We start from the raw sequence: 11,771 nt of genomic DNA, 5'->3' as shown, positions 1-11,771 counted from the left end.
AGTTACTAGGAGGGCTAAAACCGCTTCTTAAAGAGTCCTCCCATCGTGAAGGCCCTGTTTTAAGCAAATGGCCTTTGCTGTCCATTTGAAACTTAGATTCATTATGAACACTGCCTAAACAACCTATCAAAGACTACAGGAGAAATACTCAAGACATTACAAACTTGATGTACTAGTTCCAAAAATGGTGCAGGAGGTGGGATGTCCATCCTAGGTTTGTGATTAACTGTCTGAAAAGTGCCAAAAAAGTAGTGTCCAAATTCTCACCATTCCTTCCCTGGTCTGTTGTGAGCTTACCCTCTGAGCCAACTCATGTAATACTCTACCTCTCTGCATATGAAGGACTGGGCAACCTCCACAGAAAGCACCCCACCCCACCCCCATGCTTGGGTAACACTAGACTCCAGAGGTGGCAGAGTAGAAGCACTAGCCAACTACATGTCAGAGACATGAATTTGTGAATTCATATCCAAAAACATAAGAAATATTTATTTTTTATGTAAAATAAAGAACATAGACAACAAACTCAAAGCTCAATAAGAAATGGTCTAAAAAAATTGTCTAATGTGTGAGTATAACTAATACTAATCCACACTGATGATCAAGTGCCATAAAAAAAAAGTGAACAGGAAGTAATAACAGGGAGCTTATATATGGATCTGGGATAGGGGGTACATTGACGTGGGTGGAGAGAATCACAATATTCAACTTGGTATGGGTAATATAGTGGAGTACAAAAGCTGAAGCAAGCAAGGTGAGATTCATACCAATGCTTAAATAGGCAGAAAAGCGTAACTTTTGTAGGGGTAAAGCTATAGTAAGGAGGTAAGTGTGTTTCGGAATGAGTTTTTCCAAAGTTTTATGGTCACAAAACACCAATGTTTAAAAATTATGCAAAAGTTTAAACACTTTTAAAGAGTGATTTCTCCTTCATCAGTTTTTGATTTATTTTAGAAGTTCTATAATTACTTTGTACTAATCCCCATATGTTTTATAATTACTGTGGTCATCCACTGTGCTGTGAGTCACATAACAAGATCTTGAAATTTTTCACCATCTGTTGACGATTGTTCATACTGTTTTTATTTAGTCACTTGTTACCCGAATGAAAGAAAGAGGGTGGACTCGTGTATTCAGATTTTCAAAAAGTATTTGATAATATGCCAAACAAAAGATTAACTAAGAAAATCATATTAGTAAAGACTGGGAAAGACCAGTTAATTGGATTGTGAGGTGATTGAATGGGAGAAAGGAAGCTGTTGATAAAGTAGTACAGTCATACTGGACCCTTATTACTAGTGGAATGCCTTAAGGGTCAGTGACTGGGCGTTTGTTCCTCTTATTTAGATTAATGGTATTGGTGGGATGTATTTAGTAATGTTTGTTGATGATATTAAACTCTTGGGTATTTCTAGCTGTACTTAGCATGCTGAGATATTACAGAATGACTTGGATCAATATGCAAATTGGAAAAATAGTTGGTAAATGACCTTTAACCATAGTAGGTAAAGGTAATATGTTTGGGTTATATAATTTGAACCACACACATAATATTGGTGGGAACACAATCAAAACATTTTCTGAAGAAAAGCATCCTTCCTAGCAGATGAGTCACTCAAACCATCAAAGAAATGTTTTGCTGCTAGAAGTAAAGCTAAAAGAATTTAAGGGTGTATTTATATGCATATTAATTACATCTCAAAAGAGGTAACTATCTGCCTATACAAATTACTAGTTAGGTCTCACTTGGAATGGTATGTACAATTTATTTAAGAAAGGATATTAACTGATTAGAAAGGGTTCAGAGGAGAGATACATACTATGAAATAATTCAGAGGTGGAAGGGTAATCTCTAAATTTATTTTTCTAGAGACTCTGAAGACATCGGGACACAAGTCTAAGGTTTAAAAAAAAAAGACAGACTTGGGTCCAGTTAAGACAATTTTATTTTTCTAAAGGAGCTCCTGTCCTGTAGAATGAGTTGCCATTGGATGTAGTAGAGACCAACATTTTACACAGGTTTATGAGGGTAGTCAATGACTTCCTTAGAAAAAAAGGATAGACTTAAATTTTTACTTTTCTCAAGGGTTGGTGTGAAAGGACAACTTGGAAGGTCCAAATGGTCCCTTGTTTTCCATATCTTATATATGTATCTCACTTGTTAGATGTTTATTACACACAAACAAATGTATATATATATATGACCATGCAACATTATGACTCTTTACATAAGTCATCACCAAGTAAATGACAGTAAAAAAATAAGGCAAAAATATTTATCAATATTTTCTTATGCTTGATGGTGATCACAGTAAAAAGGCAAAAATGTTGCGTGGTTATGTATGTATTGAAAGGTAAAAACCTTCAATTTCTTTTTAATAAATTTTAAATATAACAGACTGAAAGGACAAATTTAAGATTTAGAAAAGACAAGCTAGGCTTTAGCTCAGAGAAGTTTTATTTTTCTAACTAGGTGAGTGGTTTACGAAATGAATTACCACTGACAGTAGTGCAGACTAGTGCTTTACAGTGTTTAAGAAGGGGCATCATTGATTTCTTAAATATTAAAGGATGGGTATAATTTTTTCTTTTCTCAAGTATGATTGTACAAGGACAACTGTGTTAACCATATTTTATGTTTGTTTGGTATCTGTCAACCTGTATACTAAATACCCATCTCTTGCTAGGCTATCAATTAAAGCTAATTTGGTATATGCGACTTTCTGTTGAAATGAAAGTGCTTAAAAACATTGAACTTAATGATCATAAATAAACGTTCAATATCTAAAAAAAGTATATATTAAATTTTCTTCATATCTCTATTCTACAAGTTTCTCATTTCAGTTCTTACAAATAAGGTTGGCCATCCAAAATAAAATTTAACAGTGCATGACAGTGAAGTCAAGCTTGTGATATAAAGAATAATCACACATCATGATCATGAAGTAATATATTCTTAAATGAATTCAATTGAAGAGAGAATCATTTAATTAAACATCCTACTGGTTTTTTCACAAAGATGAATATATAATAGTTTGGATTAAAAAACATAAACATGCCTGAAATTTCTGACAATATTTCTTACTCTTCAGGCTTAAAAGCAATAACATTGAAAAAAGCTTGTAAATTCAAGGAAATGATAACTGCTTGTAAAATTAATCACTTTTTCCTCCACTCCCAGCTCTAACATATTTAATGTAAAACTGTAAATTCTTAAGGCTTTCAAAATGTGGACAAGTGATAAAAATATTGTAATTATAGAAGCTATTGGTGAATGTAATAAGCTTCATGAAACAAAGAGAAGTTGAAGCATTTGTTGGATGGATATGCATCATCTTCCTTAGGGTCTACATCATCATGTATAGCTTTGTAGGCTCAACAAGATGGTGAACTCGAGATACAGCTCTAGTTACGACAGTTACTTTAATAAAAAGGTGGGTGACCAATGAAATGGTGTGCTTTCAGGTGTGGTAGAAGCTGAAACAACATAGGAGTTTAAGGGTGAGTGAAGATTTTGATTCATTCTAATAAGACAACACTGAGTCACCATCACATTTCTTGATGAAGGAGTGCTTGGTTATCCTGCTACAGTGTTCCATATACTTTTTCAGCTGACGTTTCCCAAAAAAAGTCCTTTGGGTACATCTTTTTCTTTTATAACATAGAGTCAGTGCTTTGAACTTCCATGAAAAGATAAAAGACTTGCTACTCTGGTTCAGCTGGAAACATCCTGAGATGATTAACATTTATCATCAAGCACTGATGAATATCTGATTCTTACTAAGAAGCCCATAGATGGCTTAAGGGAGTGTTGGACATGGGTTTCAAGTAGTAACTAGATGTAGCAAAAATGTTCCCTTATTACCCCTAGAAAATGAAATAACTAATATTCACTGTCCTACTTCATTTGAAAAAATAAAGAAAACACAACATATACAAAGCAATGACCTATTTGGTCATGCAAGGTTGTTGTTAAACACTCACCCATGAGAAAAGTAAAATCTTAAACCCACCCTTTATTTTTCAAGAAATTACTGATTTATCTCTGAAGTTTCTTTAAAATGCTGGTCTCTCTCACTGTCAATGGCAACTTATTCAACAAGTCAACCATCCAGTTACAAAAATAAAAATGCCTTAACTGGAGCTTAGCCTGTCTTTTCCAAATCTTGTGTCTTTTCATTGTATTATCTTCATAATACAACACAAATAAATTAGAGGCCTTCATCCTATTGATCCCCTGGATAATCTTACAAACTTAAGTAAGCTCACCTCTTACCCTACTTTTCTCAGGAAAAACAAATTAAGAGATCTTAACCTGTACCTGTAAGATAACTCTTCCACATCTGGAATCATTCTCTAGTATATACGTCTGTCTTCGGAATTCTTTCCAATCAATTAATATTCTTTTTTTTAGAAAAGGAGACAAAACATTTACACAGTATTTAAAATGGGGCTTAATGCATGACTTGTGTAAAGATAAGCTATAATTTTCCTATACTGATAATGTATTTCCAATAGGTACTTCCCTCTTCTCACAAGATTAGCTTTTCCTGTTTTGTGCTGCCCTCTGTATTCAAACTTTCTGTATAATGCATGCCACAGGCCTCCCCCCCATTGGAATCAAAGATGCATCATCTCTCCACCTACAGGAGAGCACTACTATCATGTGACATATGTGCCACTACAGAACATCACTTCAAAGTTTGGCAGATGATTTAAGCACTGGAAAATAATGGGGAGGATGGTGGGAAGTGTGAACGGAGGGAAGTACTTATCAGAAATACATTTTCAGTATTAGAAAATTATAACTTCCAACATGGTACTTCTCTCTTCTCACAAGATTAGCAAGAATCCCACATTGAAAAGGAGGAGGAACCATCGTGGGGGAAGAACAGACGTACCCCATGAAAGCATCCAAAGGATACTTCTGTAGATGAGAGAAACAGATCAGATGATCTGAGGAAAGGCACTGCACCACTTCTGAACCATTTATCTCTCCACCATGAACAGCTAGGAACAAACATGGTGGAAAAGGAAGGAAGCACATCCGAGTGGGAGAGAACAAGCCAAGAAAGTGATTCCAACCAGATAAGTATAGAAACTCAATCCCACAGAAGTGGGTAATGGAGGATGCATCCCATGGTGTAGAATGGTGAGGGCGAGGCAGACCGTACCCGGTAAGTCAACTACATCCAAAACCCCATCGAAAGAGAGAATGAGGGAGTGTCCAGGAGAAAAAAAAAGGAAAAATCTAATGTATACCCTCCGTGACCCACTACACAGAAGAAAGAATCAAGGGAGGAAGATGGACAACCCCAAACCTGTGTCAGGACTTAAGTTGATTGGTTCACTTGACTACCAAAACCATCCCGCACGAGGGTACCCAATCGAAAGTGTGAGCTGCATTTAGACGTCTCACTCTGTGGCATATGTCACTCAATCTACACCGACAGAAAACCCCCACACTATTCTGAACTGAATGGTTATAGCCATCTAGGTGGAACCCATCCATCAGGATGCCTCCATGGTCAACCATCCCAGCAGCTTGGAACTGGCAAGTCCTAATGACTCCCATAATCCACTGAAATCGAGGGGGGAAGAGTGCATTGGAGAGTCCAGAGGAATTGCTACACACCTGAGACAGTGCAATGGGTGATCACAAAACCCTATTTTGAAAAGCAGACCATATCAAATTATTCAGTCGAGGCATGGCAGGGATGGGCAGCTATGCCCTTCTGCTTTACCCATGCCGTCTATGGGCGGTACAGTCCGGGACGAGCCTATTTATGAAGCAAATATCACAAGGTTATTGACCATCCAGTGATTTTATGGAACACCCAATCTTGAAGGTGAGCATGCGGAGCCATAGAAAGAGAGTGTGAATCAATATGGCATACAGTGCAGATTTGTTTGTTTACATAAAGAATACCTGGTCAGACACCACTTGCCACAGAGGGAGATCCAGGAGATGAAGTTTGAAGCAAGGGCCTCTGAAGTATAACCACAGATGATAGGCAATATTCTTGTGAAGCAGAAACCATGGCATAAAGTAACTGGAGATGAACTACTGCAGAATCTCCTCTAAAGGCCAAAGAAGACAAGAAGCAACGGAAAAGGTGAGGTGTTAGATTTGATGGGAGGTAACACTGAATAAAGCACGTTGGGAAGGGGAGAAGGAGAAATAAGCCAACTTGATTAAATAACAAACCCAATTGGTAAGGGTAAAGGGAGAAAGATTCCGATAGGAAGAGGGTTGCCACGAGAAAAAAAAGACAGGAACTCCTGAAAGAAACTGTGCAGGCAATATAACAACAAAGGGCATGCACCAGACACAGAAGTTTATCCAGATCAGAATGAGGACAGAGATGAGAAATAGAGGGATGTGAAATGGGTGAAAAGGAGGACTTACCCTCACAAGCTACCTAGATCTTGGAAAGGAAGGAATGTTCTGGATTAGGGAAAAGATAGGTTTGGTAGTACAGTGTGCTGTTTCATCAATAACTCCATGATTTGAGGAACTTTGTACTAAAAAGCAAGCTCACACATCACACTTATAAAAGTAAGTGACTGGTTTCACAATTTTAATATCTTTTTCTTTCAAATAAATTTTTAACACTTTAATTTTTCCTGCCAATATTTACTAAAAAACTGATTAAAGAGAAGCAAAGAAACTAATATATTTGCTATTATTATCACTTGTGAAAATTATTTAGTATGAAGAAGAGAGGAGCCCCAAGAAAAATAATGCTGATTTGGGGAGCACCCCTACATAAAGTTTGGAAACACCGCACTTTTGCTCAAAATAACTTCATTCTCAGATAAGGCAAAAAGAAAGTGTACTGGAAGTGGGAAAGTGTGTGAAGATAAGTATCTATTGGAAATGCATTTTCAGGTAAGGAAAATGTTAACTTCTGAGATGATACCTCCACACACAGAATAGGTAGAATCCCTTATTGAAATGGTGAAAGAGGCCAGTACAAACATCAACCTAGAAGAGCTCCCTTCAGAAAATGTTCATTTAGTGTGACACCTGACATCAGGGTCTCCATAAAGACACACACCTATGGAAGAACTGCATTTTGTCTCAACCAAAGAACAGGAAAGACAGGGAAAGGCAAAAGAACCCCAAGTGTCGCACTGATGGGTGGAATTTTTGCATAACCTACTGAGCAACTGAAAAGAAGTGGTCGGCGAGCCAGAAAATGTAGTGTGGTTAAGCCGTAACCAGACTGTATGGTTTTTCTGACCTTGACTCTACTAGAAGACAGCAATGAAGGTGACAACCCCATTCTTGAGGTCGGCATCCAGAAACTTTGCCCTCCCACAATGCAATGTCTGCATAACAAATGAGGCAAAGGGGCAAACAAATAGCATGACAAAGTAAAATTTTGTTCATTCTGTGAACTTGTCTACTGTCTAGATGCATATTCATAACAACTATTTGCATTTATGATGAACTTTTGTTGTTCCAAACCCACTAAAGTTAATGAAAAGGAGAGAAGCCAAGGTCAGTAAGGTCCACCGAAGAGAAGAAAATTCATTGACAAAATACTCCAACAAACGGGCCTTAACAAAGCCAGGCAGGGATCAAGTATCAAGATTTAACTGAATGATCAAAAGGAGAGAACAGTGTTGTGGCTGAAACCTATGAACCATGGAATGCAGGAAGCAAGAGAAAAGTTGTGGGAGCCAAAATCTTACTATAACTATGTGTGTTATGCTCATTTTATATCATGTAAATCTTGTCTTCCAATTGTTTTATTTTAACATAAGATAATTGTACACATCCGGGTAATGCACACTTGGCCTTTTGGTCGGGCTGTTGACCAATGAGTAGGCAGAATGATGGTAGGGACAAGAATCAAGTCCAGTTAATTGTAAATTTACTCAGTATCTCGCTAATGCCTCAGCAAATAACTTCTCCACATATTGATAAGACATTGCAATTGATAAGCTGAATATCAAACAACAATATACGAACGATAATTGAGGAATTTGCACAGCAGCTTCAGCAGTAACATATGTATATGGTAGACCTATATAAATTGTGTACACGCTGCTGTACTTGCTTCACTACTCGTTGCCCCTTTGTCGAGATGGCGATCACAGTACCAGGCAAAGTCACATTACCATGGCATTATATTGACCTCAAGAATCCTTCTGCAAGAGAAGTTCGTACTAGCTGTTTGAGGGGTGACCCACACTACACAGACAGTGCTACCACCATCATACTTCCCATCATTTTAAACCTTTGGTTGTATAAGAAAACTACTCTCTTATTAACTAATGTTGCTTTTTTAATTAGAACATGTGAACTAGTTTTTTGAGTTTTAACACTGATGATGGAATTTGAAGCAATACCAAAACGTTCGTAATTAAAGATGTTTTTGTATTACGCTGTTTTTAATATTAACTAACATCATCAAACCAACTTATCTTTTCATTAATATTACTTCTATTATAAAAAAAAAAGGAAGAAAAAGTACCTAACCCGTTATTTGGGCTAAACTTAAGCCTAACTTAGTCTATTGGTATCAATACTATTGTATAAACGCCTAACATTATGTTAAACTTTCTACAAATAAAATACTCCCCCTGTCGAGTTGTATGCAATATCGATATTGATATAACAAACACAGATAATCTTAAATGCTGTGAAGAAAAATAATTATACTATAGTCTAATTATGATACCTTAGTTTACATGTATAAATACATGAACATCTTACCACAATAACAGACGCAGCCATGCTTGGAAGCAACTGTTATCAGCGCTCTCTACCATTAGAATTCATTGAACTATGATTAGAAAAATTAAGAGAAAAGCAGTATCACTGTGACATGTCTGCGGACTTCCAACGCTAGAAATTGGTTTTGATACTCGTAGTAGGCAGAGCACAGACAGCCCATTGTGTAGCATTGTGTTTAAACTACAAACAAACAAGAGAAGAATGATACTTTGTGAGTTCAGCTCCCATTTTCTTTTCTGTTATTTTAAAAGGATGGCATTTTCGAAGCTAAATGATTATACCTCAGAGAAGTTTAGCTGTAGAAATATGAGTGATATTAATAGTAGATTCTGTGGCATCATATCATAAGAATAAGTATTAAATATTTATTCTTTAGAATCTAGATTTGAATACTTCAAACTAATGAAAGCATGTTATCACGCACGTGATCGTATAACTTATTGCCACTGTCTGATCAAAATATTTGCTTCTGCTCCAAGTTTGCGAATGATATGGCTATCTGGAAGAGCTCCTATACCCCATCTATAGCAGCGACAAATCTACAACGACGGTTAAATGAAATATAAAACCACTGTAACAAATGGAGAAAACACAAATCATATCATTCACAAAATCAAAAGAGAATAGCAAACAGCTCCCAAAATTATGCCTTCATGGAACTCTTCTCCAGGTAGCCACATCATCCAAATTTCTGGGTTTAACCTACGAATCAAATTAAATTGGACTAAACACATACATGAAATTAGAAATAAAACCTGGCAAAAGGTGAATTAGATACAACGTCTGAGTGGCTATAACAGGGGCGCGAAAACAGAAAACTAACTCAAAATACATAAAACCTACATACGCCCATTGGCAGAGTATGCCTGCCCAGCATGGTTAAATGTAACCAAATCACAAGTAAACAAGCTACGAACAATACGAAATTCAATAATCACTAAAGCATACAGAGCTCCTAGATACACAAACACAACTTTCTTACACCGTTACGCAAGCATCCCCGTGTTGTCAGACAGACTTCAAAATAGATCTTTCGCAAAAATATTAACAAAAATGAATCATTACGAACGCTGAAAAACTTTATCATGCATGATGATAATAGACCTAAGTATCTTTCACAACTAAACCTAGTAAACTCCTTATGTAATGTATGGCCACCTACTACTAGCAGACCGGTAGCTAGATATTGTGTTAATTTTATTTTATAAGGGTTTATTTATGTGAAAATAGGATTAGTGCTATATGTTTTCAATTGATATTTATGGAGCTGTTTATGTGAACAAAATTTTAAGTTGACAATGAAAAAGTGAGAAGTTTATATCAGAAAAATCGACGTTATATATTGATGGACATGGCCTGAAAAGTGTCACTCGTGAGCGAATGAACTATTGCTACACAAATGCGGTGACTGCACGATGTAAGAACGGGTTTTCCTAGCGTATGGACCGTATTTTACTGAAGAATTAATGTGGGCTTCATCCAACACTCAAGAACCAAATCAATAGTCAAGGAAGGAAGTAGAGCTTTAGGTGTATCTGATCCTCCTAGGTCACATAACCAAACAACGACCAAATGAAACATACTCTGCATTGTAACAGTTAATGATTACATTAAAGAAAATAAACACATCTACACACCAAGTTTCCCAGTTGTTTCAGTTAATCTTCAGAACTCACAAAATGTAGAAATGATTATGCAAGCCAAATTACACAAGCATGAACGAAAATAAAAGTAATTACATTTTTAAACATACAAAAGACAAAGCTCCAGGTGAAAATGGTGTACAAGCAATTCTATTCAAGAAGGGTACTCAGAAATTGTTTGTCCATCTGACAATATTCTTAAATTTGTCCCTAAATTCTGGTTGTATCTCAGCCTCTTGCAAGTAAATAAATGTTTTAAAGGAAGGAAAACCAGGAAGCTACCGACCAATTAGTTTGACTAGTTGTATAGGAAAATGTTTAAAGATAATAATTAGTAATAGGCTCTCCACTTTTCTGAAGGTCACATCAAAATTACCCACAGTTCAAAATTGTTTCAGAAAAGTTCAGCAAACATCAGATTATTTAGATAGATCAACTGAAACCATAATAGATAATTCTAACATAAGGAAATGCATCGTCGCCTGGTTTCTCAATATAGGGAAAGTATCGTTGGTCGTCCACCTTTTTTTTAGATAAAAGAAAAGGTCGAGTGAACGTAGAGGGCACCTACTCGAGCATTTTACTCCCGAGGCAGATGTTTTCCAGGGAGGGGTAAATATCCCTATCCTTTTCATCATGTATGTAAGCGATATACCATTAGAAGATCCTAATTTTAGTCTAGCCTCACAATTCGCAGACGATGTGGCAATATGGAAGAGATCCACTACCCCTTTGATTGCAGCTACAAACTTACAGCCAGTCTTAAATTAAATAGTCAAGTATTTCCAAAAGCACGGGATAAAAAAAAATAATTTCCAAAAACTAACCTGGTCCCATTCTCAAAATCATCAAAAACATTTAGAAACCCTCCAGAAATATACTTGCAGGGAACTCTTTTTACATGTCGTCACATCAGCAAAAGTTATTGGAAAAACCTATGATTCAAAATTCACTTGGAAAAGTCACATTAAACAAATCAGAAACAAAATGTGGTAACAAGCAAACTATGTCAAGTGATTAATAGGTAAAAACACAGGAGCCACATCAGAAAATATCATTAACATTTACAAAAAATACATATGTGCTGTTGTAGAACACGCCTGTTCTGCTTGAATTAATGTAGCACAAACACATATTAAGAAATTACAGACTATACGAGATGCAGTAATCATCATAGATTTCAGAGTACCCAGAACAACAAACCCAAAATTCATGCATAGGTTTGTTAATGTAAAACCAATTCATGACAGACTCATAATTTGCTCGTTAAAATATTTCGATAAAAAGTTATATAAAAACAATCCACTAACTGCAATAGATCGTTATATCATACATGGTGAGGATAGTCCCAAGTATTTCTCTCCACTCCACTTTTACTA

The 11,771-nt window shown here is 36.2% G+C and overlaps 1 protein-coding gene across 1 annotated transcript in view; it reads right to left on the bottom strand.

The window, feature by feature from the left end:
- Positions 1-8,773, bottom strand: part of LOC106458539 (NTF2-related export protein 1-like) — an 18,802-nt gene extending 10,029 nt beyond the window's left edge. Inside the window, exon 1 of the mRNA XM_013918058.2 lies at positions 8,729-8,773. Within this exon, the coding sequence (XP_013773512.1) occupies positions 8,729-8,749 (21 nt within the window). The 5' untranslated portion in view covers positions 8,750-8,773. The remainder of the gene's footprint in view (positions 1-8,728) is intronic.
- Positions 8,774-11,771: the final 2,998 nt, after the last annotated feature.

The sequence above is a fragment of the Limulus polyphemus genome, unplaced genomic scaffold (assembly GCF_000517525.1).
Source record: "Limulus polyphemus unplaced genomic scaffold, Limulus_polyphemus-2.1.2 Scaffold482, whole genome shotgun sequence".
In the NCBI taxonomy this organism is placed as follows: domain Eukaryota; kingdom Metazoa; phylum Arthropoda; class Merostomata; order Xiphosura; family Limulidae; genus Limulus; species Limulus polyphemus.
This window is presented reverse-complemented; position numbering and strand designations above follow the sequence as displayed.